This window comes from Embiotoca jacksoni, unplaced genomic scaffold (genome assembly GCF_022577435.1).
Source record: "Embiotoca jacksoni isolate LCO1_2020_lvr unplaced genomic scaffold, fEmbJac1.0.p SCAF_18, whole genome shotgun sequence".
NCBI lineage: Eukaryota > Metazoa > Chordata > Actinopteri > Embiotocidae > Embiotoca > Embiotoca jacksoni.
In genome coordinates, this window is record NW_027185318.1 from 11,818,331 (window position 1) to 11,845,830 (window position 27,500).

The window sequence follows — 27,500 nt, forward strand, 5'->3', positions numbered from 1 at the left end:
TCTGTATGAATGGAGACAATTTGATCATCATTATTACAAAGACTCTTTGATCAGATCATGTCTCATCAACCCGAGCCTGTGTGTGTGTGTGTGTGTGTGTGTGTGTGTGTGTGTGTGTGTGTGTATATATATATATGTGTGTATATATGTGTGTGTGTGTGTATGCGCGCCTCTGATCACCGCAGCGCAAAACACAATCTCAATGTCAAACCTCAATGTCATCTCGGTATCGGCGCTGCACACCTCTTAGCGCCTCCCTAATATGCCGGTGCTAAAAGCTAAATGATATTAGGTAGGCTTCTGAGGCCGTCCTACCCTGCGCTCCGGGCTAATATGCTAATGCTAACAGGTAATCTGATCACCCAGGCTTTGAAGCAGCTCGCCTCTCAACCCACTGTGTGTGTATGTTAATCAGAGCGAGGAGGTATAAATTTTAAGCCCAGTGGTTGCAGCAGATGAGAAATCCACCCCGCTATACGTTCACTTTTTAAACGGCTATACGCTCACTTTTTAAACTAGGATGGCGCTCGACAAGAACACCAGCGATGGTTCGTTACTAAAGTCCAGGTGGTGACTTGTGTTGCAGCTCACGGGCAGTGCCACCAGAAATCTGCCCGTTGAAGTTGTTTTTTCCCGAACCAAAAAAAAAATCCCGAACAAAATTTGTTTTACAATCAGACGATTAAAAAAAAAAAAAAAGTACCCTATATTTACTTTCAACTGACAAAAGCATTTATTGAACGTGTTAATTGTTTTAGAGCCACAGAGTTGAGATTTGGAGGAAATTGGAAGTCGTGAGCTCGTGGTTACAACATGGGAAATTGTGTGCACCGTACGCTTAGCGTTCAAGTGACTAAGTCATAAAAACATTGTTGCTAATTTAGCTAATGACACCGTGATGACTTGTGACATTTGTTGACTTTGTATTGTTGACTGTGTATTTGTATAGTGAGATTAGTTGATGCTTTTTGAATGGGAGTCTATTCGAGCCAGAGGTGTTTTTGGAGCCAGCCCCTAGTGGCCCTCGGTGGTATTGCACGTTAAGACTCTTTTCCGTTGGCATTACGTTTCAGACATGGAGGTTACATCAATTTCATATAGTCTCTGGGCTAAACACTAGACTTCATCCCTCCCATCAAACACTTTCTGAGGGAAAAAAAAACCTTCTTAGGAGTCAGCTCATGAAATTTGTCACAGCTAACTGGTCTTTTATTTTTGTAGTCTATAACTTTTCTGTTGCCGAGCACAATGTCATTGTCCTTGTTGTTTTCTGTGTTTTCTCTCTGTCGCGCACACGCACACACACACACACACACACACACACACACACACACACACACACACACACACACACACACACACACACACAGACTGTCTATTTTCCTCACACTTTCTCCCGTTCTCTCTCTTTCCCTCTCTCTCACACACACACAGAGACATAAATACATACACAGTCTCTTATTACCGCCTGCTGTCTGACGCACATAAAAGCAGAGCTGCTCTGCATGCCTTATCATCGCGTGATTGATGGTTGGCTGTTCTACTCTTATCGATTCTATGCTCGCCATACATTAAACGGAGGAAACTGAGCCGAATCGTTCGTGGAATAAGGCACTGAAATACGATCGCTCTCTGATAGCCCGGCTAATCTGCACAACCTAATTCATTCCCAACATCAGCCCGGCCCTATCCCGGAGACGCAGACAGTCACGCTGTGTTTTCTGCAGCGCTGATAGATGTATTTTATGTTTATTAGCTGTGAGGTATTTCACCAGCTTATCTGGAAATTAAGTGGGGCAGAGTGGCCGCGGAGTCTGTAAAATTACTCAATCAGCCGTGAGATTTGAAGTAATTTACGACGTTTGCGAGGCAGTAATGATTGCAGAATGCAGACAGTCATGTTTTATTTGGATAATGTTGATATATGAATGTGTTTTTGGGAGCGCAGTGAAGAGATATAGTTGATGGTTTGGTGTGCAAAGTGATATTTTATTGTTTATCTGTGAAATGTAATATGTATACAGGACAGTGTCACCACTATCTGTTCACATTTTCTTCAGCGAGGAGTTTTTATTTGAGGGGAAGAACTAGTCCAGAGCAGATGGAGGTGCAGAGCAAAGCACTAACACCTGCCAGGTTGAGGGTTCAATTTCCTGCAGGATCATGTGACCTTCTGACATGCACATCCACATAGTTACAGCTTTTCAAGAACATTTTCATTTTACATTTGAATTTTAAAGATCTCTGGATCAATCAGTAAAGTTATTGAGGCATCACATGATTCTTTTTTTATGAACTTCGTGAAACTCCTGAAATTACTCAGTTTAATTATTAGTTGACAGAAAATTAAGCAACAATGATTTTTCACAACCAATTAAGTGGGAAGATTTTTCTGCTTTTTTCTCTTTTCTATATTGTTGTTAATCATTATGATATATATTGTAGCATTATAAACCAAATTAAAAATTACCCAAAAGTAATGATTAGTTGCAGTCAGTTACTCCACCTCGTTCTCACTAGCCGTGGGGGGTTAAAACACCTCGTCCCATCCGTCTCCACTGTGTATATCCCGCCCCATAAATATTGGTGGTGTGGAGGTCTGACCTTGTCATGCGTTGACTGATGTCGTCGTCCGTCTATCCCTCACTGCAGACGGAGGCCTGTCTGAGGCGGAGGAGCAGGGCTGCATGGTGTAGAGGTGCCTTTTTTAAAAATTAGAAAAATAACACCAGAGTCAGAGCAGCTCAGCGGGTTAGGAGTTAGCCTACGCAAAGTACATTTTTAAAATCTGCATTTAGTTCCCAGTGTCTTTTGCTGTCAACCTCCAAAGTTTTGTGGTTTCAGTGAAGTCACAGTGTTTCTCTTTTCTGAAAGACGTTAAATTTGTATAAATGTTTTCATTTGTGTTCAGGCACTTAAACAAATACCAATTTTTTCTTTAAAATGGCTTTAAAATCAGATCCTATTTCTATTTTCACGTGACTGTGCAGTGATGTCAGTGAACAAAGAAAACTTTAGCATCAAGAACATTTTCCCTCTGTTTTTCTGGCAGTGTATATTAAGTTGATATATAAAGTATGAAAAATAAAACACCTTTAATGAGACAGACAGGTGAGATCTCTGTCCCCGGTTGTCTTTTGTCCTGATTGCATCCTACTTTGGTCACTTATCTTTGCCTCAATTGCCTGCAGAAGTGCCTTTAACTCATCGATCTCATGACTTTTTCAGTTCAGACATGTTTTTATTTAACACGCACTGCACCCTATTGTGTCTCTGTGTTGTGATTAAAAAAGAAGCTTTAATTTTTGCATTGTATCTGCAGCATGTGAATGTCTGTGGAGATTCGACTAATCAGACTGCATTACTAATACATGCACGCGCACATGCACGCACGCATGCGCGCGCACGCACGCACGCACGCACACACACACACACACACACACACACACACACACACGCAGCTGTGTTTCCATCCCTTAAGAGGACATTGAATGACTTCCATTCATTTCCTGTAGTTTCACCCTCACCATAACTTTAACCTACATCCAACCTTACCTGAGCCTTAACTGTAAGTCTTCTTACTAAAATCCAATCATTTACTGTATGGGGACTTTGTAGGTGCCCACAATGTGACTGTGCAAACAGATTCATGTCCCGACAATATGAGTAATACAAGTGCACACGCACACGCACGCACGCACGCACGCACGCACGCACACACACACACACACACACACACACACACACACACACACACACACACACACACACACACACACACACACACACACACGGTGTGGATCAGATCAAAAAAGGCTGTAATGGTGCTCAGAGACCTGACTGGAGTGTTTTCCAACATCGCCTCAGGCTGCTCTGTGCCTCCCTCCATCCATCCATCTATCCATCCATCCATCTATTCATCCATCCATCTATCCATCCATCCATTCATCCATCTATCCATCCATTTATCATCCATCCATATCATATCTATTCCCCCCTTTTCTATTTTCATTTCATCGCCGCTTTTCTTTGTCTTTCCTGCTTACATTACCACAATTATGTTTCTTTGTTATCCTTCTTTCGCTCCATCAATATATCGAAGTACAGAGAGAGAACTGCTTTCACAACCAATCAAATCAGAACCTGAATAAAAACTCGTTCTTAAGCTTCTGAAAATATTATTTCATTTTATTACACTATTTTTTTTCTTCATAATTTCTGTTCATGGTAATAATGTTGTACTTACCATGGTAATAACTGAGATCTATGTAATGTGGAGAAAAACAAGCCCTCCGACGACTAGACAGTTTATTCAGATTATGTAAATCACTTTGATCAAATTGAAAGCGAGCACACCTCAAATGTTACTCATCATCCACAACAGCATTAAGTATAGTAGGTGAATGTTGAAGCAGGATGTTTCACTCTAAACTAGGATAACAGTTTGACTGTGTTTGTTTCTTCCAAATAAGTTTGTCTCTCTGTTTCGTTTGTTTTCATCTCATCTGCTTGTTTGAGTTCATGTTTCCTGACCCATTAATAATAAGCAGAACTTGTCCATTAAGGTAGACATATCTGGAAACAGACGGTCTTTATGCGTTTCTGTGTGTGTTTTAGAGTTTCAAGCTGAACGTGGACAGTCACGGCACTCTGAAGGAGAGCGTAATGGAGGAAGGCAGAGCGCTGATCGCCATCATCACCGCCCACCAATCAGGTATATTCATACACGCATTCATATTCTTTCATATCCCCTATACACACACACACACACACACACACACGATGACTGGATACACACTGAAACACACACTGGTGGCCATAATCGAGCCCCAACCCTGTTCCATTCATTATTAATATTTGGATTAACAGAGTGACCTTCAGAGTGGAGAGGTAATATGAATGTAGCCAAAAGAGAGACACGGAGAGATAAAGACAAAGAAGGAGAGATGGAAAAGGCTGGCAGGGAAAGAAACACTCAATATGGTTTTATATTTTTACAAATCTTTGCAGAAAAGAGAGCGTGTTAGTGCTGTATTCAAATGATACAGCTGGGATTTGAGAACTTGACAATAATCGAATAAGTACAATTATCACTTGAACCAACTGATAACATTATAGATAGATAAAGTGGTTCAGGTTCTGTTGATGTAGTAATATGATGGAGCAGCACCTGGGTTACAGGTTAAGGGCAGAGCATCATTTTCTTGGATCATGCAGTTTTGCACATGGAGACGTACCAGAGGCGGCTTCTGATGAGTTACTTTGTGTGCCATTCATGAATCAGATCATTTTCATTTATTTCATACATGAATATGAAAAAAACAATTTTTTTTTTTGGGGGGGGGGGGGGGGGTGTTATTACTTATTTCGTTAACGACCCACAGTTTGTAGAATGTTTTAAGACATAACCAAAGCATTTAAAGGATAATTCTGGTTTATTTTGACCTGCTGTTTTTCCCATTAATGTGTCTCTATGGGTAACTTTGGACATTCCACCTCTGTTCATTAAAGATTCAGGACAAGGAGGAGTTGCACAAAACAGCCTGCAAACAGCATACATCATGACAATTGGTGCTGACCTCCCACAGCTCTACAAAACACTTGTAGCCACATTAAAGTAAAAAAAAGGGTAAATTAAAACCAAAATGCAGCAATGTTCCCTTAAAATGTGTGTCCTGTTTTATACAGCTTTTTTTTTTTTTTTTAAATGGATTGGTGCCGTTAAAAATGGTCGTCTAAAATTAGGGACACTTAAACATAACTATGGCTGCATTATCTCATTTTTTGTTTAACTTAACAGTTATAAATCTCCCTCCTCTGGTTTTATCATTATTTTCCTCCCTCTGTTTCTCTGTTGTCCCGTCTTCTCTCTCATTCTTTCTGTTTTGTCCCCGTGTCTCTCGCCCTGCAGGTCTGAAGGATATCCTCCATATGGTTTCCAGCCAATGGGATCAGCTCCAGAGGCAGATCCGGCGCCAACATGGCTGGATGCTCCGCGCCCTCCGCTGCATCCAGGCCCGCCTGTTTTACACCAGCCAATCGCAGGAGCTCTTCACGGGCCTCAGGGACCCGTCGGCCAATCGGCAGCCTCCGTGCCCAGCAGAGTGCCTCAAGGTAAAAAAAACTAGTTGTTTTTTAATTTTCTGTTTAGCTTCGAAGCTTTCTGCGTCTCTGCTCATCTGTTTTGGGTTTGTTTTTGATTCTCTAGCTCATATGCCTCCATTTCCTCTCCAGTTGATCCCTATTATCCCTCTATCTTTCTGTCACACATACAAAAGCTCACACACACTTACACATACTTTACCCATCATGCTTTGTAAATTTCTTTGTAGCGTTTGTATTGGCTGCCAATTAGGATGCTAATCCTGGTTTCTCACTTATCATTGGCTGCTGGTTAATTGGCAGGATTCGGTTGATTAAAAAACAGAAACAAAAATCTAAAAGACAACAAAATCGATATTTGATAATAAGTGAGGTGATTTAGACCCAGTTTTTTCCTCCACCTTACAATTCACACCTTCACATCTTCTGGCTTAAAAAAAAACCCATAATTTTTGTCCACAAGATCAGAGCTGATAGAGTCTGCTTGAATCTCCTCAGATATCTGACATACTGTATATTTAAGACATGAAAGCGGCAGAACGAGACCCGACCCGGATCAGATGAGAGTTTAATGTAGATGCAAGCTGAATTCTCTTTCTTCACCTCTCTAAGTTTTTCTCTCCTTTGCTCTTTTATTTCTTTCCTTCCATCCTTACTTTCCTCCTGTACTCATACTTTCACACTTTCTTTCCCATTTTCTAGCCATAGTTGTACTCACATTGTCCTCCGTTTTTCCTTAAATGACTTTCTTATTCATCCTTGCTGTTCTTGCATTCTTCCTTCCTTCCTTCCTTCCTTCCTTCCTTCCTTCTTTCTTTCTTTCTTTCTTTCTTTCTTTCTTTCTTTCTTTCTTTCTTTCTTTCTTTCTTTCTTTCTTTCCTTCCTTCCTTCCTTCCTTCCTTCCCATCCAGTCTTCCTTTCGTTTCTCCTTTCCCTCCCACGATTCTTTTCCATCTTTTCCTCCATCTCATTTCATCACTTTCACATTCTTTTCTTTTCCCTCTTCCTCTTCCTCTTCCCTGTTACTTGTTCTCACCTTCTGTTTCTTCTCCCCCTCCTCCTCCTCTTCCTCCTCCTCTTCCTCCTCCAGCAGACCTGACTCTGGTTGTTTTCAGATTGTTTAGTTGCAATTAGAGCTGCAGCAGCCTGATCACTGTGATCAGTCAACAGTGACAGCCATTAGCCAGCTACCACCTTTGTGTCTACGCGTGTTTGTGCACATCCTATAGTGAAAGTTTATTTTTCTATGTGTGTGTATACCTGTGTTTTTTACCTGTGTGTGTGCGTTTGTGTGTGTCCGTGTCCATTAGCTTCTTGGCCGCAGCACATTAACAGTCCATTCATTATCTGTGTGAATCTCCCTCTGCACTTAAAGCTTTGATCCGTAAAACCTCCAAACAACAAGCTGAGGTGTGAACCTGCTGAATTATTACTGCTCGCTGCTTCACAGAACACACACAATCTCTCTCTCTCACACACACACACACACACACACACACACACACACACACACACACACACACACACACACACACACACACACACACACACAATCAACATCACGTGTTTCATGTACTTCTGTGATATTTTAAATTATTCAGCTGATGTTGTGAACAGGTGAACAATGAACCCAAACTAATGCACGTACAAATGCATGTACAAAACCTGCAAGATCGTCTATCTGCAGGAACCAAACACGCTTCCAGTTTTGTAATCAGATGTGTTTTTAGGTTTTTCAGGACGGGAGAGGCCTAAAATTGAAACCAAACATTTCCTCTGACTAAATTGGCTAACTGTCAGTTTAGCCCAATGCTAACTTGAATAGGGATAAAATAAGTATATTGTGACTCAAAGGATGGTATTCTGATATTGAAATAAGTCATTTTTAGAGGTTGTTACGCTGAGAAAGATGCATTCACTGTTTTAAAGCTGCAACAGTAGCGACATAGTAGACTACAGGAAGCTTGCGATGCAAGTAGAAGTCGACAATGTTTTTGTATTACCTCTTACTGGCGGGAGGGGAGAGACGAGGCTTCAGCTCTGCAGGTTTATTCAAAGTCCCAAATCATTAGAGACAGTTTTTCTAATACTAACCATCAAAAAATACTCTTGCTGTTCTTGTCGAAGTCTGCAGTAATGTTTACAAGTTACAATCTAATGCATCTCACTATGCAGCCAGTATATATTATGGTTTATATGCTCACATTTTTAGCTTTAAACTGCAGTTTAAGATTAACAGACAGACAGATTACTTTATTGATCCCCAAATGGGAAATTACACCGTTGTAGAGGCACAACAAGGTGAGAGCGGAGGGATTCAGTGTCTTTGCTCACAGGTTCTGACATTGTGAACATTTTGTAACATTTCACCGCCGTTCAACTCGAGCATGACGCATCATTTAGATCCACTGGACAGATTGATGGTGTTGCGAAGGACATAAGTAATAATTTGTGCAGTAAAATATCCCCCAACGTGGCTTCACTGTGTGTTCATTATCTGCTGGTTCTCTTTAATGACAATCAGATGCATGGCCTAATTACTGCCACAGAGGAGGTGTGTGTTGGGCAGAGGGGACAGGGGGGGAGGGGAATGGGCAGGGCAGGGCAGGGCAGACGTCAAGGTCAACCAAGGGCACCGTATTTATGTGCGTGTATCTGTGTTTGTGGACCTTGGTGGGAAACGAATGACCAAGGGAAGAGGGTAGGAAAATGCGCTGCAGTTCATTTGTTGTGTGTATTTTCACCGCCGTAGTGCATGTGTGTCAGTGTCTGTTAGCGTCGTCATACATGTGTGTTTTCGTCTGTGCGTGTCCATATGTGTTTAAATGAACGTAACCTTGACTAAAGGGCAAAATAAAGGGCAAATTGGAATAAATTTATCAAATTATGAGGCCTCGTGCAATATTTATAAGCAGCAGATCCACTATTCATTACAAAAGATTAAATACCAACTTGTATCAATAATTCATCCTCTTAATCTTCATTTTTTAGTGCAATTAAGAGCAGAGGCAAATGACATATTTCACACCCAGCTCTGAGATGGTTCGCACGCAATTTAACTGAATGAGACTGCATCTCTTCAGGCGGCCGCTGCCTCCGCTGCTGCAGAATATATAACGTAATTGGACACATTTATCTGAATGCAATTAATCTGCGGTTAATAATGACAGCACTAATAATATTACTTAACTTTATACAACACTTGTCTAATTCAGGAGATACATTCATGAGCAGACAACTCAAAATAGAAAAAAGTGTGGCAAGTTTTGAGGGTGTAAATTTGCATTATTAAAAGATGGACAAAGAATCTGAAGGTGAACTTGTGGAAATTTTTAACAACTCCAAAAAACCATAGATTTTTGAACTAATGTCTCTTTGCTCTTTTTCTGTTGCTGGCTTTAGCTTCATCCTGCAGTCCTTTTCAGCTTCAGAAAAACTTTGAGACCTTGACTTGATGTTTTTTTTGTCAAGTTTAGACTTTTGTGTTCAAAGTGTTCAAACTGTCCTTCATCGCTCCCCTGCTGTTAATTCACAGCTGATATGTTCACTGTAACAACAACAGGTGTGGTGTGAGGTCATTAAATTAGACTGGGCCTTAACAAGCCTCCAAAGAGTAATACTGTAAGTGTGTGTCTCCTGGTGCCCATAAGAGCTTGTTGTTATTCGTGTTAACATATGTTGCTGACAGGGCTTTTCTGTCATTTTAACCCATCCTGGCTTTGACTTTCATTGTCTTTACTTTGCATCCTTGAAATCTGTCTGTCCGTCCGTCCATCTGTCCCTCCACCCCTCCACCCCTCCATCCATCCATCCATCCATCCATCCATCCATCCACGCATGCCTCCCTCCCATCCTCTTGTTTCTACTTCTATCCTTTTCTATCTTATCTTATTTTTTTTCCTCAATTCCTCTGTACATCCATCCATCCTTCAATCCTAGTATCCACCTCTTCTACACTTCCCCTTCACTTTAAATCCCCGTAGACCTTTACATTCACACAATCTTCCTTCTCTCATCTTCTGTCTTTTCCCTGCACCCCCTCACCCCCACCTCCCCTTTATTCATTCATCAAACATCTCTCCCTTCATCATACCACTCTCCCCCCATCATACCACTCTCCCCCCATCCCTCCCTCCTCTCTCTTCCCGTCCGTCCGTTCATCTGGAGAGGGGCGATTCATATAAATGTCAGGAAATATCAGAGCTAGGGTGGTGGGATTAGGCGGCGAGGAGAAGATACACTGATACAAGCAAATATAACGCTCTGACAAGACGGCCAACACCGGGGATTAGGACACACACACACACACACACACACACACACACACACACACACACACACACACAGAGGCAGACACACACCTCTGGATAAGAGGGGTTTTAGATGTGTGTCATGTGAGAATATTGTGTTATGCGACTTTGGCAGTGTGTCGCTGCATTTTAAAGATTCGTTGTGCAGGTGCGATGAGTGTTTTGTTGCATATTGAAGGAGAAGGTTGAGGGCTCGGCTCACTTTGGCGGGGTTAGCGAACGTGAGCGCAAGAGAGAGAGGTAGAAAGGTGTTTAATATGAGTGTGAAAGCAGTGTAATATTTAACAGCTTAGTGGGATTTGTCTGTCACATTACAGGGGATTGGACTGAGTCTGGTAACACACGCACACACACACACACACACACACACACACACACACACACACACACACACACACACACACACACACACACACACACACACACACACGCGCACAGAAAAGGTGAATGGATGTTTGCAGTGACAGCTGCTGAATCCGAATCTTTCTGTGGCGTTTCATCACTCAAACATTATGAGACTGTCATCATGTTCAGACAGTCAGTATATTTCAAATGTGAGTGAAATTTGACAAGAACAAAGTACAGTATATATTTACTGTATATGGAGGAGAGGTTGCAAAAATCACCTCACAATAAATCAAAAGTATCACATGAAATTTCTCAAGAAAAAAATAAGTCATTTACTTGAAATAAATGAACATTTGGTGTTTCCACAACCTTTAAAACAAACATAAGCACACAAAAAATTAAGTATTTATTATTTCCCCACCAGAATCACATACCTGGCCATGTGCAGAGGTCTTTGAAACATTTAGACCTTCGCTTGTTGAAATCCACACCTATTTAATTTGGCAGTTCGAGGAAATACAAATAAAAATCTAAACAACTATTGCAAAAATTATCTCTTTATATAATAGAGGCCCAAAAAAAGCAATGGGTAACAAATGAATCAATAAATAATCTAGTATTTAAAGCGAACAAAGATGAGCTAAACCTTGTAAAACCAGGCTTAAAACCACCACAGAGGGTCAGAATAAAAGCTTAATTTATGTTTTTTTAATTTAATAGTTGTAACATTTTTATTTCCTCTAGAATTTCCTATATTTCCCTTGTACTTTTTGTGTTTGTTTTCCTGCATCAGAACTAGACCCTTCCCTGTTAAACTCAAGTGAACCACAAATACTTTTTTATACACAATTTGTCTTTTTTTTAAGCAGTCTGGAAGTAGTCTGGAACAAACCAATTTCTGCCTGGGAACTGGGGGGATGGAGGGGGGAAGGAGGAGTTTGGGGCGTGTCATGGAGGGTGAAGTGGAAGGAAAGTGATGGGCTGAGATTAGACCAGCCCCCGTGTCCAAGGTCTGGTCCCTTTGGACACGGGGGACACAAATCCTATTAGAGAGAGCTGAACCCCCCCCCCCCCCCCCCCCCCACACACACACACACACACAAATCAAACACACATCAAAGAACGTACAACAAACACACCCATCGCATTTTTCTGTGTTTCAGGATAAAATTTGAAATTTGACACATTTAGTGTGTGTGTGTGTGTGTGTGTGTGTGTGTGTGTGTGTGTGTGTGTGTGTGTGAAATGTTCAGGTATAAAGTGATAAGTGACCTCCCAGGTGGCACTTCACACACTCTGAGCCAAGTTAAATAATGTTTAACGGATGTGTGTGTGTGTGTGTGTGTGTGTGTGTGTGTGTGTGTGTGTGTGTGTAGATGAAGCACTTGTACATTTGTCATTGTGACTGTTGGCACTTGTATGGTGACTCTGTGTGTGTGTGTGTGTGTGTGTGTGTGTGTGTGTGTGTGTGTGTGTGTGTGTGTGTGTTAGTCTTAGTCTTATCAGTGTAGCTGGTGGAGACAGCTTGTTGGCCCCAGGCCTCTATTTCACCCTACAGACCACACAGAGAAGGACAGAGGGAGGGAGGGGAGGAGAGGGAAGGAGAGTAAGGGAGGAGGGGAGGAGAGGAGAGAAGGGGAAGGAAAGGGAGGAGAGGAGAAGGGGTGGAGGGGAGAGGCACTGAGAGAAGGGAGGGGAAGGGACGAGAGAGAGAGAGAGAGAGAGAGAGAGAGAGAGAGAGAGAAAGGTAGAGAGAGAGAGGTAGAGAGAGAAGAATGGAGCAAAGGTGGGGTTAGGTGAGGAGTCAGAGTCTGGGTGGAGGAGAAAGACCAGGATAAGGAGTAGGACTTTAAATTAATGGTGCGTAAAAAAACCAAAATTTCCCAACCTATGTTAAACAAATTTCATTTGAATGCACTTATTTATTTATTTTAGATATGTCTTCGTATAGGCAAATACACAGCAATATCTTCAGAGCCATATTTTCAGTAAAAATAAGGCTACGTTGCATTAAAGCCATTCGGGGTCACTTTCTCAGTCATGCATGTGGTTAAGGCAGCAAAATGCATTTGGATGAAGTCACATGATGTCAGGCATTGGTAGTTTTGTAGCTTCCAGTCGGGCATTTTTGCCGTCGCCATCTTGTTTTCTTTTTTTAAACCAGTAGTGACCATATTTAGACAAGCTGAGGAGGAGGCGGGAAAACACCAGGTGTGCCTCCTACAATCACAAATGGTGTCTGCATCCCACCAGCCGTACTACACTGCAGAATAAAAATACAGAATAAAAGCGGACTATCACTCCCTACTTTTCCCAAGTCCAAAGTTACAGTCAAATAAAGCAGAGGAATATTTGTCATTTTGTCTTTTCGCCACAAAGATAAATTTGTTACTTCTTCCTTTTTTATTTTGGATAAAATAATTTAAATTTAACCATGTTGTCCACAATTTCTTCTACATGCCACACAATATATGGATCCTTTTTTCTGATAAAATAAGTAACATAATTTCCAAAATGAGAAAATTGATACTGGGGAGGAAGGGAAGGAGAGTAGGATACAGTAACGACGGGTAAGGAGAATAAAAAGAACACGGGGAGGATGGAGGTGATAGAGATCCGGGAGGGTTGACTCTAAGCGTGGAGATTGAAGCATCCTGAACATGCAGAGCGGCTCTTCTCCCCCTCTGAGTGATTTAAATATTGACCTCAGGTTATTACGAGCTTTTTAAATCAAATTACCGAGTGTTGGACTCCTGCCTGATACCTGATAGAGCCAATCAGACGGCTCGTCCCGCTCCCGGAGCTCCACCACACAGCACTTTACATAAATTAAGATTAAAGTTGGGAAGTTTTGGGGAGTTAGTTTAACCACGCAGTGACACTCTATCAAGATAGTTTGTGTTAAAAAAAAAAAAAAAAAAAAAAAAGTCTGTTGGTGTTAATCCCTGGTTTAAGATCTGCAGAGCTGCATTTCCAGGTCATTTAAAACTCAGAGCTTGTAGCTGGAGGGTTTTTATGTTTCACATCAGCAGGAAGTTTCACACCAACATTGCTGTTGGTTTCCTATTTAAGATAAATGAAAAGATGAATGTTTTTTGGAGCAGGAACATATGCAGAAAGTTTTATGATATGTGACATTGAACTGATAAACTGTCTTTACTTATAAGAAAAAAAAATGCCCTTATATTACATGGAAAAAAATATTCTAATATTTTACAGAATATTTGTAGTCAGTCATGTAGCAGAGGACAAATATTAAAAAATATATTTGTGAAAGATTAGGGTGTTCTAGTGCAACGTTCTCCTTGTAAATGTAAAAAAAAATGTAAAACACATCAACAGATAAATAGAATTTAGATAAATGTGAGTGTCTTTAGTCAAGTTCTGTTTTGACTGTAACACTTTCATGGTGTTTTGACCACATGGCTGAGCTTCACATTACACTTTGGATAATATTCATGAGTTCTGGCAAGTGAGAATTGAAAAAAATAAAATCCTCTTTGGAAACATCACATTTCCAAGTTAAGGTGTTTAAAAAAAACAGGCAGCCCTTCGCCTGAAAATCTGCTCTATTGCTGCTGTCAGAATACAGAAAAGTGACAAACAACCAAACCAACACAGGGACAAAAGTTTTACCACAAATGCTGGTCAATCAAGTGATGTCGAACCTATTTCTAAGAGCTCTCAGAAACCCTCCTTTCTTGTGGGATATTGACCTTTCGACAGGCCTCCAGGTGCATTTCCCTCTTGGAGGTGGGAACTTTCCCGGTCGCTCATGAATGCACCATAAGTCAACCAGAGTTAAACTAACTTTTTTTTTTTTAATACACTGTGCTACTGACACTTAGTCTGTTCCAACTTTTGTAATTCCTCCTGAAGTGAGTGTGTATTTCTAATGAACTGAATTTCAATATGTTTTGTTTAAATGACAAATCAGTTTCCCGGTTACGCTCTTAAAAAGTTTGACTTTGCTGCTCCCGTCCTCCTGTTGAGCCACTCATGAAGCCAATTGAGTATAAATAATGTTATAATTGATGCTTTAGCCAAACAAAGTTGAGCACAGGGAAGTTCTTAAAACTGTTTTCTGACCTTTTTTCCGAGCCTGCGTGATATAGAAAGTTAATGTCGTTAATTATCACCGATAATCTGCTGCGGCTCATGGAAACGACTGAAATCAGCCTAAATGAATGCTCTTCACAACTCATACGGTCAGTGAATCAATTTTTTTTTTTTTTTCATTCTAAAATTGTTGAGACACAAAGTGAAAACTGTCTCCAACCCCCTCCCCCCGCTGCCCTCCTCCCTTCTCCTCCTTCCCACCTGCAACATCTATAACAGCTAAATGAAATATGCAAATAATCGCTGCCGATCCCAATAAGAAATAATTAACGCTGTCTGCTCTCCTGGCAGCAGGTATTAGCATGCCAAAGCACTCCAAAATGTAATTTATAAAGTGAGTTTAAAAAAAACACCCAGCTCTTTCTGTGTCTTTGCCAACGGCAATCTGACGTTTCTAATGCACTCTGAGAGAGGGAATAAATTGATAGTGGTGGCGCCGGGCTTTTTTCTCTTTTAATTTTCCATTCCTGATATTTCTCAAATATTTAATTACGGGTACAGCAAAAGTGAATATGTAAAGTGAGTGTTTTTCTTCTTCTTTTTTTTTAAGCTACAGATGGTTTGTGTCATATTACCTTGTTAAACATGGATATGGCGCTGGTGATTATTAGAGGAAGTAGTTGAGTTTGATGAAAGTTGAAGGGAAAGCAGTGGCGACGTCGGGCAGAGCAGTCGGTTAACGAGCCGACGCCTGGAGAGCGGAGAAATGAGTTTGCTTCCTTCAGCTCGACACTTTGACTGACTGGTGGAGAAACACAGTTACAGTTTTCTTTTTTTCCCCCTCCTCCAGCTTTCTTTAGCGGGGAAATGCAGAAATCAATTTAAACTTTTTTAGTGTGTGTTTTGTTATGAATGTGTCTGGGTGTGCAGCTTAATTATTGATGCAAAAAAGGTCCCATATTTCACACTTTTCCTCAACATACTTTTACAACTCTCCTAAGTCCAAATGGCTTGTATAAACTATAGACTGTTTATTAAAGTGGATGTAGGTTCTGGGTCTGACAAGTGAGGCCAATGTAGAAGTATCATAATGTGTAGTACCACTGAGGGCCACTAGGGGCTGGCTTCAAAAAGAATCCGACTCCATAGACTCCCATTCATCTTCTCTCATGAAATACATACATCAATAATTTTTTTCCACTAGTTATAATAGTGTCATTCGCTGAAGTCACCCCTTCTTATTTGTTTTTTCACGGTCAATCTGAAAATAATCACATCTTTAAATAGATATAGACAGCAGACAGGCCTGCTTTGTAATCTAAAAATAAATTGAAATCAGTATTTATACCATATGGGACCTTTAGTTTTAAGATTATACAATTATTGTTGAAATCATTACATCAACAAATTGGAATATTTTAATTATCAAGAGATGATAGTTCTATTACAACGTACACCAATCTTATTATGAATGATACAATAAAGAGCTCTAATCATTACATTCAGACTGTTCATTGATCTGTAAACCAATTATGACAGAGAAATGTCAAGTCAATAAATTCAAACCTGAATTTAGTGAGCAGCATGTTTGTTTTCCAGGAGTGAGACAATCAAAGGGAAAGGAAGTAGTTTCACACATGAAGAAAGATGTTTTTGTTTTTTTTACAATTAATATTTGTTCAATTAAAGAACTGTGACCGAGACATTTTGCAGTTTCTACTCTCTGGTTGAAGAAACATTACATAGATGGAGAAAGTATTTCAAAGTGATCTTAAGCGGTTTCAGTGCTGACATTTTTTGTTATTTATTGGGCCAACATATCGTATTTACTGACACCGATGTATCTGAAATAGTATCAGCTAACATGAATATACCTGGCTGTGTGTCAGAAGGTCTGTGACATTTTATGTGAGATTGTTGACAGAGAAATGAGGGAAGTCGAGAATAAGAGGAGAGACAGACAGGATTTAATTTCAAAATAAGAGCGCAGCAACATGATATTTTTTACTTAGTGGCTGAAGTTGGAAGATGATTTCATCTAAAATCTCCCGTCTCTCACTGCTTTGGGTATTTTCCAGCTGATTGAGAGGATGTTCTGAAACAGTGGACACTATTTATTTTTCATTAAGGAACGTTGGCAAAGGAATTCAGCTCTGATGAAAAACCAGAAATACGCGCGCGCGCGCGCGCACACACACACACACACACATACACACACACACACACACACACACACACACACACACATGGGCGTATGAACTTACACCATGAATATAAATTAATGCATCTATGCAGGGACACGAAAAATAGACATAAAAACACAAACACTCATGAACAGACGGTCTCTCTTTCTCTCTCTCACACACACACACACACACACACACACACATAGACATATACACACATATACACACATATACACACATATACACGTATACACAGACTGTCCTCCTGGTGACTTAATTACATCCCCCCTCCCCATCTCTGCTCTCAAAGCCACACAATCAAAACCATATTGTGATATCATTTCACTCATTTGTATTCATACATCAAGGCACACATACTCTCTGTGCAAACACACACACACACACACACACACACACACACACACACACACACACACACACACACACACACACACGCACAAATGCCCTCTTTCTCTCTGAGTTTCTGATCAAAGATGCTCCATCTTGTTCTTAAATAAAAGACAACAAGGACCACTGTAGGCTGTAATTACTGCCAGAGCATCTGATGCAGAGTTTGTGTGTGCTTCTGTGTGTGTGTGAGAGTGCGTGTGTGTTTTACACCATTTAATACTGTTTTAGTGACAGGCTATTCCTGTTAGTCATGGAAAACTGCTGCCTGAGAAGTACTTGTCGTTCTCCTTCTATCTTTCGCTTCTTTCGTCGGTTTAGGAGTTTAACAGTCACAGATCTTTTTTCCCCACTTTCACCATGAAGAAGATGAGTGTAAAAGAAGGAGAGGAGAGAGACAGGAAAAGTGATGGACAGAATAGTAGATGGACAGAGGGAGAGGACAGAAGTGATGGAGGAATATGAGAAAGCAGAAGGAGGGGAGATGGAACGGATTGGTCGAGGGGAAGAAGAGATGAAAAATGAAAAACGGGATGAATGGTGGGGACGGATGCGAGGAGGATGTGTGGAGGACAAACAGGGAGATAAGCATTAACATGACAGGAACAAATGAAGGGAGAAAAACGAGAGTACAGAGCTGAGGGGAGAAAGACTAACACGTAGGTGAGATGAAGACGGTGAAAAGGAAAGAGATGGAAGTTATAAAAGGAAAGAAATACTCAGGTGATTGAATGAAAGCAGGACAAAAATGGTGTGGGATGAGAGAGTGAAAGAGGAGAGGAAGAAGGGAAGGAGTGAGGAAGACTAGAAACTAGAAAGATGAGGGATAGAGGGATGATAAGAGGATAGAGTGATGAAGGTGAAGAGTTAGAGAAATTAAAATGATGGAAAAGCTGAGAGGAAAAAAAAAGAAAGAAATACTGTCAAGTTTAACAGCATAAACCGGAGGAAGAGAAGAAGGATAGATGCAGGTTTAGGCATTAGAAGAATGAAGCTAAGATAAAACAACACGGATTAGAGAACGATAGATGAAAAGGAAGAGAGCGGAGGAAAAAAACAGACAGAGCAGGAGAGAGAGAAGAGATGGATGGAATAAAGTTTAATAGTGGAACAGAAGGAGAGAGGAGGAGTGACGGAGGAATGGAGGGACAGATAAAAAACAAGATATGAGAACAAAAGATGAGAGGAAGGCAGGAGGATTTGATAGAAGAGTGATAAAAGCAAGGTTGAGGAGTGGAGGAGGGGGACGGAGGGATGGATAGATGGATGTGACGGAGGCGCGGGGGCTGTTTTTGTCTCTCTACCTGTGAGGCACAGTAAATCAGAGGCAGATAAGGTAATTCTGTGCGTCGTACATCATCGAGCTGCAGACAGTTTTATGGCCAGCAGATTGGCTGTAAGGGCTGCTGATTACAGAGAGAGAGGAGGGAGAACATTCAGGGAAGGTGTTTTGAAATGAAGCTCTGTACGTATTAAAGTTTGACCAATGATTGAGGTGGATGCAGTGACGTGGATCTAATAGTTGGGATCTGTACGTTTTGTTCTTATTTACAAAAAAACCCAACAACAACAACGTTTGTTTGTCTGGTTTTACTTTAAATTAAGAAATGCAAAAAAAAAAAAAATGCAACAATACAATAAGCTGCATTTACAATTGGATTTATTTTCAAGTACGTAGGTGGGTATTTACCGGCAAAATATGTCAAAATTGAAATCAATTCAAATCCAAATTGAAAATTTACAACAAAAACTAAGGAGTACAAAATTTAACAATGTCCCTTTTTTGGATTGAAACTATAGTCTAAAGATGTTTAAATGGCTAAAATATTTGCTTGACATGAAAAATATGAAGCTGATGTGTTTTTGTGGGCTTTTAAAAGCGGGATATTTATCAAAAACAGAGCTAAAAGAAGAGTAAATGCCAGACTTGTACTTAAACAGTTAGATGATTGTGTTGCTCCTTGTTTATATCTAAGAAAAAAAAAAAAGGTTATCAAATGTTATATTATCAAAGCAACTTGTTTCTGCTGCCCCCAAATGGAGATTAATCAGTTAATGCGGTTTTAAAAGAGCATTGATGGATGTCATGGATTACAGTTCATTTTAATGTGTAAATCGGAAACAGTATTCTCACACAATAATTAACAACTCGATGAGGTGATAATAAGACAGAGGTTTGTAGTTTGTGTGGTCTGTTTGTCTACATTTATTATTGAAACTTACATCTTGCTGTTATGTTTCTGGATTTGTTTTTTGGATGCCGCTGTTTTCTGTGTTTCCTTGGCCTCTTGCTCAAAGGGCACTATCGGTGCTGTTGACATGGCGGTTAAACCTGCAACCGGACTCTTCAGACTAGGCAGATGCTGAATATTTCAGGACCCTCCACGCTCAGGCAGATCCACGCTGGACTAAAAAATTACAAACGCCGGCGGTGGTTAATTACAATTTCATGACCTCCTCTAATAAAACGAGTCCAGTTGGTGAAGGGGGGCGGGGGAGGAGGAAGGAGGAGGGTCGAGAGGGACACAAAATGGCCGCTGAGAAATGGCTGCCGGCGGCGAGCCGCGTTACTGTATGTGGAGCGAAAGCAGAGGGTGTTTATTTAGTATTTATTCTGCACTTCATCATCTCCCCTCCGCTAATCCACTGGCTGCTGTACGCACCACTGACCACGCCGTATCACTAACCTCTGCCTGGATCACAGAGAACCGCGCGCGTGTGTGTGTGTGTGTGTGTGTGTGTGTGTGTGTGTGTGTGTGTGTGTGTGTGTGTGTGTGTGTGTGTGTGTGTGTGTGTGTGTGTGTGTGTGTGTGTGTGTGTGTGTGTGTGTGTGTGTGTGTGTGTGTGTGTGTGTGTGTGTGTGAGAGAGAGAGAGAAAGAGAAAGAGGGAGAGAATGATGTCTATCCCACCATCTGAAACCTTGTTAAATATTCATTGACAATTATTCCGCTTTGACCAAGGAGTTGGATGATGCTACCGCAGAGAGAGAGAGAGATGGAGAGAGAGAGAGAAACTGAAAGTGTGTGCGTGCGTGTGAGTGTGTGTGTGAGAGAGAGAGAGAGCGAGAGAGCGCGAAAGCCCGAGAGATGAAAGTGAAGAATAATAGAAGATTGTCTTGGAAATATTATGATAAATCACTTGTGTGTAAAATCATTAAAATGACCTGCAGACAAACCAAAAACACTGATTGACATGGAAAAGACGTGCACTCAGTCGTACCTACACACTCTTTCTTTCTCTCTCTCTCTCCACACACACACACACACACACACACACACACACACACACACACACACACACACACACACACACACACACACACACCAAGTCTGAGCATGATTAGGTGAGCGTATTAAATATTAAATATCAAATAGTGCCCTTGGTCGACTTTGCTGCCATCTGACAGGCCAATTCTCCCTGATGGAGACAGAAGTGAAACACTCGGCCCATCCAGGTAACATCATGGCTCCCTGCTCCAGAATCAGACTGACCAAGGCTTGTTGACACATACATGACATGTCCGAAGAACTTCTTCAAACAAGGCGATCTGTCAGAAACTCCTTTGTTCAATGGCAGAATTAGGCTTCGTCATGTGTGTGTAGGAGGGGAATTCACTGAGCTTTCTCCAAGGCTCTCTTTTTCCTCACAACATTACTTCAATGGGAAGTTTTTTTGTGAGTGCAGCTCCTTGAAGAACTATTCAAGGAGCTGCCCGAAAGTATGTGTGTCTGTGTCTGTATGTGTCTATATATGTGTGTGTGTGTGTGTGTGTGTGTGTGTGTGTGTGTGTGTGTGTGTGTATGTGCGTGTGTGTGTGTGTGCGTGGGTGGACGGGGTGGGCGGGTAGGTGTGTGTGTCTCCGTTATCAACATCCTTACCTTTCATCCTGTCTTACTTCTTTCCGTGAAGGCTATCTGGAGCGCCCTCGAAACTCTTTGTGACTTTCTTCACGGTGAAGTGACGCCTTTGTACACAGACAAATAGACACAAATATATGGACATGCAGCTAAACAATAGCAGCAAAACAAACTTATGCAAAAAGCTAGTAGGAATGTAAAAAGATATGCGGCACTCACCGAGCACTTTATTAGGAACAGCAGATGACTGCTGGGTCAGGCTTCCCTTTGCTCTCAGATCTTGATAAAGATGTTGGAAACCTTCCTCTGAGATGTTCAACCATCCTGATCTGTAGAACAGGACATCTGGATCGATCCCCTTTTCGCCTATAATTCATCCTCACAGCCGATCTCAGCTTTTGGGAACGTGTTGTTTTAATATTAAGAGATTTACCTAAATTGATTTGGAATTGTCCGATAAAAATTCATCCCTCCCCCGAGACCACACCCTTTTTTATTGGGATCACGGGGACGCTGTCGATTTACGCTGGTCGTCTTGGTAACGCGCAGCCTCTCAAGCGTCGTTACTACAGTCGGTCAAACTGTTTTTTGCCGTCCCGGCTAATGAGGTCATAAAAAGAGCCAAATCTGCTCCCAGCTGAGGAGCAGCTTGACTGTCTCCCCTGCTAATATGGGAATTTTTAATATTTTTAATATATATTTTTTTAAATTCTCCCTGGAGATGGGGTGTGGGGTTGTCACTGTGGCAACCATGATAATCCAGTTAAGAGGACCCCATGGGGGCAATGGTGGCAGATGTCAACAGCTGTAAAGCATATCACTTCAGAAAGACCAAAGATGGGTCTTTCTTTCTTTCTTTCTTTCTTTCTTTCTTTCTTTCTTTCTTTCTTTCTTTCTTTCTTTCTTTCTTTCTTTCTTTCTTTCTTTCTTTCTTTCTTTCTTAATCAAAATGAGACTTTTACTGCTCAATAATAGACGAGTTACCTAATAGGATGGAGGCTCATTCAATGTTCATCTTCTCTCCATATTTTTATCATATACTTTTCCTCTCTTCCATCTTTTCTGCCCCTTCTGTCTCCGTACTTTCCCTCTTACATACCTCCACCACATACTCTCCTCCTCCGTTTCTCTCCACCCTCGCATTCTGTATCAGTCAGTGGTCGTAGTAGTTTTTTGCCGCTGTATCACGTGCACGTTTTGATTTATGTTCCATATTTTATATTGAAAATAACTGGAATGGTGTCCTTGAACATAGCGGAAAGCCCAGGAAGGAGGAGGAGGAGGAAGAAGAGGAAGCGGAGGCGTAAAAGGAGGTGAATCTGGAGAGAGAAGTAGAATAAATAAACAGGTGGACCATATACCTGTGCTCCTCTCTCTGTTATGTCACATTAATTTCAGTCCCAGACGCTTGCCGTCAAATTACACCTAATAGCTGACAATTCCACAGAATGGACCTTAATTACCCGTAATTTACCCCCCAAAATCTCAATTCCCCTCCACCACCCACCACGTAAATAAACGCCACATCTAATTTGCTTGTTTTGGAGACCACACAGTGTGTAGTGATGGATATGGGAAGCCTTTGAATCGGTTCAAGGTAATTTGATTCTGGAGGAGCCCGCTGCATTTTTAATATTCTGAACTCAGCCAGGCGTGAGGTAATTTTAATTTTTTTTCTTCACAGAAATCAGAAGTGCCATACTTGATATGACCGCAGCAGTTAGCTTTGAAAAATCTTGTTTTCCTCCGCAAATTATATTATTTGTATCTATGAAGAGCTTCTTCAGACCCCCTGAAAATCTTTTTACTGACCTCTGGGGATTTTAGCTTCTCACCTTGTTGCAGTGTACGACAGGTGTACTTTAAGAACCTGGGACATCAGTCAGCAGAGTGCACATACTGTATGTGTCCTATATGTCCACTGTCAGTATGGCCTGCTGTTCAACCTTTTATGTGAAAGAAAACACAGAGTGGTCATTCTGTAGCGGAGCAAGCAAACCACAAGACTGAAGAACACCTGTGGTTGGCCTGGGCGTGTTTCAGTCAGAAAAGAGTTAGCCAATCAGAGGAGAGGGTCAATGATCTGATTGCACATTGAAGACACAAAGCAGCCTGTTGTTGGTAGAGCTCCACAGAGAAGCTAAGAACTATATTGAGATGTTTTTTTGGTACTTAGGATGTGATGATATCCATGTCATATTTGATCTTTAACAATCCATCATGTTTTATATGGTGATCAAGTTACCCCGAAATACGCTGTTTTGTGTGACTCCTCGTTTCCCTTAATCTCTACAACAGAGGTGGAGAGTGCAAAGTTAGCCCGACCCACAGAAACACAAAAGACACATTATAGAAAACACATCAGGCAGAAATGCAGCAGAATCGTCCTTAAAAAAAAATGAAGAAAGATCCAAATAGAAAAACCTCATCCATGAAGCGCCGCTTTTGTTCTTACAGTTTCCCATACTCCTCCAACACACACTCATCACCGTCATCTGCTTCTCTCTCCTGCTGAGCTTGTGTGTGTGTGTGAGAGAGAGAGAGAGAGAGAGAGAGAGAGAGAGAGAGAGAGAGAGAGAGAGAGAGAGAGAGATGGCGTTGTAGCCGGGTTTCTTGTGAAGTTGTTTTTAAATCATATTTGATTTCATGCATAATTAGCTCGGCCATCAGCAGCCGCCGGGCCGCATGCTGGGTGTTTGCACACGCACGCACGCACGCACACACACAACGTAGGTCAGACTGAATATGTTCATATAAGGAGAATTCCCAACATTTCTACCTTTTACCAACTATAAGTAACACTGCTGACCTTACCTGTTTGTTTGTGTGTGTGTGTGTGTGTGTGTGTGTGTGTGTGTGTGTGTGTGTGTGTGTGTGTGTGTGTGTGTGTGTGTGTGTGTGTGTGTGAAACCCACAGGCAGCTTCCAATTTGCCGATAGAGTGAGAGAGAGGACTCCTCTTTGCTTTGCTGTAGACTCACTCGCAGTCGGATTAAAAACTTAATTATGTTTTAAAATGATATTTTAATTAAATATGGAGGGAAGCTGAAATGGATTGGCACCAAAATAATTAATCAAACATCAAAAAAATAAAAAATGAGCGGCGTCTTTCTGCTTCGGCCAGCAGAAAATAAAGTCAGTGGGCCCGTTAGCTCGGCTGAACATTCATTTAATTTTGCTCTCTGTTTTTTTTTTTCCTCGATGCCCCGTGTGCAAGAAAACATTCTTTCCATTCCCACAACGCATTTATGATGAGGACTTACGGATGTAATTAATTATCAAGTTACATAATAAATAATCAATATGAGATCTCCAGCTTTTGGTGTCCAATACCAGCACTTGCTTTTCTATCATTAGGAGCTGAGCTGCGAGTGAATAGGCTTGTTGTTCTTGGTAAAATTTAAATTGCTAGTTTGAAGCTTCTTGTTTTTGATTTTTTTAGACATTTCTTTAACTTTTTTTAAAGCTGATATAGTGAATTTGTTGGCAACAATATGATCCCACTGGAGTTGTTTATGTCCACCTGCCCTCCTGGTTGGTGTCTGTGTGCAGTTTAGTGCAGAGCAGGTGTACAGTGGGTATCTATCAGAGCTTCTTCCTGCTGCTGCTGCAAAGCCCGCAACTTAACCAATCAGGAAATGTGCCAAAAAAAACAAATCTAGAAGCTAAAGGAAGCTTATTAAAAGCCATGCGTTTGCATTCCGCAGTACCTATATGATTTAACCATTTGGTTGGGAGTTTGTATTTAAACTGACATGAACAGTTAAAACTTATTTTCCAAATGTTTGCGAAATGTTAATTTAGTTTGTTTTCAATCATCGATGCAGTTTGTTTTTCTTTGTTCAGATGAAACAAAAATGATCTGATTCTAAATAAATGTCTCTATTGAAACTTTTAATTTACAAATATAACAATCAAATATAATTAACATAATAAGACATGAATTCAAATTACAAGGACAAGCAAAGTGATACTTTTAAAATAACATAATTTGTACTTAGTTGTTAACAGAGTACAGTATCATTGTATTTTGTGCAATCTTTTCTTCTTTGTTGTTTTACCTTTCTCTGTCTCTCTCCCTTTAACTTCCCTCTGCTTCTGTCTGATTCAGTTTGGGGGCTGATGGAGGGATGGACAGATGGAGGGATAGAGCAGAGGAGGGATGGAGTGGAGGAGAGAGGGAGATGATAGAGGCAATCAATATTTCTAGCATTCTAATTAAAGCCTCTCGGTGGAATAAATCCATGTAATTATCAGTAAATGAAATACAAGGTCACTCCACCTGACGGAGGGATGGACGGAGGATGATGGAGGGATGGACGGAGGAGAAAACAACAAGAAGGCAGCGTGTTAAACCATGTAGATTCTGCTGACGGTGGATTGTAATTTTTTAAAATTTCTTTTGTTTTCTGTGTTTGGAGACGCTCACACTATTTGTGGACACACTTATGAGGAGACTTGTCCTTTCCTTGCTTTTTTTTTAACTTTCTAAAAATGTCCCTGCCATCTTTTAATTTCATTTATTTTTTAAAATAGAAATGTCCTAAATGAAAATATCTTCATTTTAAAAACAGATCTTTTCTTCCCCAAAATGAACCAAAGTTCAGATTTTCTTATAATTTCCTCATTTTCCAAAAAAGGGCTCCACTTTCCAACATGTCTCATCACTTTCTTAAAACCTTTATGAGCGAGAAAGAAAAAAAAAAAAAAAAAACATCTTTCATGTCAATGCTTACAAAAAACCTTCTGAAAACATTTTCTCTTTCCAAAATCCCGACTAAAAATGTCTTCCCTTTCTGTCCTCTCTTTAAAAAACACATTTCCTTTTAATTTATCTGTATAGACACACAGACAAACTAACATCATCTGATACTCGGATGAATTAACAGAGAGGAAGATAAACACTAAATAAATTACTAAAACACTGCTGGAGACTTTAGATGTTTTCCATCTGTTTCCCTCCTCTAACCCCCCCCACCCACCCCCACCCCTCTTTCTCTTTGCTCTCTCCTTCCTCCACCCAACATTTTACCAGTTTACCTCTTTTGTCCTGTAATTATCTTTGAAAACCTTCATGTTGTTCATCTGCCCTCATGATTCAGCGTGTCTGAGTATTCCTGTATAACTTGCGTTTTGGGGACACAAGTCTGTATGGTACATTGTGGAGACTTGTGCTCCTTCAATGATCAAAATGAAAGTCCCCACAATTTAAATCTTTAATTTCAGGTTTAAGGTTAGTATACGAGGTTTGGATCAGACAAGCAGCGGTTCAGTTTGAAACGACTATAAATCAATGCAATGTCCTCTGAAGTGGTGTAAACACGAGTCTGTGTGTGTGTGTGTGTGTGTGTGTGTGTGTGTGTGTGTGTGTGTGTGTGTGTGTGTGAGAGAGAGAGAGAGAGAGAGAGAGAGCAGAGATTGGAGAGATCTTATTGATTTTTCAGGTGATCATCATTTTCCCTCTGCTCTCTCTTTGGGCTGCTTGACGTTTTTTCTTAATAGTGTTTTAGGTCTGCATCACTAGAGCATGCTGGGAGATCAGCTAATTCAGCACAGAGACGTGTCAGCGACCTTTGTGTTGGTGTGTGTGTGTGTGTGTGTGTGTGTGTGTGTGTGTGTGTGTGTGTGTGTGTGTGTGTGTGTGTGTGTGTGTGTGTGTGCGCCCCAGGGAAAAATATAGAGTATTTGTCACTTTTGTTGAAGGAGAAACGGTGACTGTTGAGCAAAGTTAGTGTTCAGACGAGCACCAACTCTGTGAACCTGCCAATCAAGCACACAAGCTTTAAAACATACTTATCCCAATTATGTAAACTAGTAATAGTAAAAGCCATTTGCCAGTAACAAGTTTATTTTGTTGGAAGGTTGTATGATTTACTAGATTATGGATTACTTTAGAATTTTCGAGTTTATTTTTTCCTGTAAGAAGATGGTTCTTATCGTCTTCATGCCTTTGTTTTCATCACGTGCCGGCACATGTCATATCTGTCCCTGAGATACGGTTGTTATTGAGATGACAAAAACAACAAAAGCAGCTACAAGTAGTAAACAGTGATGACTGTCATATTTATATTAAATTATGAGATGATACTGGAGACCTCAAAGTCTGCTGGAAAAGGATAAAGTGACTTTTCTAATTATTTATTTCTGGCTTCATTGCAGTCAGTCTGTTTCTAAAGATGCAATCTATTAAACAATGGGGAAAATTGACTTTTGCATGTCACAACATTCAT

At 40.7% G+C, this 27,500-nt stretch overlaps 1 protein-coding gene across 2 annotated transcripts in view; it reads left to right on the plus strand.

Moving 5' to 3' along the window:
• akap6 (A kinase (PRKA) anchor protein 6) overlaps positions 1–27,500 on the plus strand; it is a 169,197-nt gene that overhangs the window by 51,679 nt on the left and 90,018 nt on the right. For both annotated transcript variants that reach the window (XM_069152819.1, XM_069152820.1), the window contains exons 12-13: positions 4,618–4,714; positions 5,912–6,114. In XM_069152819.1, the coding sequence (XP_069008920.1) occupies positions 4,618–4,714; positions 5,912–6,114 (300 nt within the window). The remainder of the gene's footprint in view (positions 1–4,617; positions 4,715–5,911; positions 6,115–27,500) is intronic.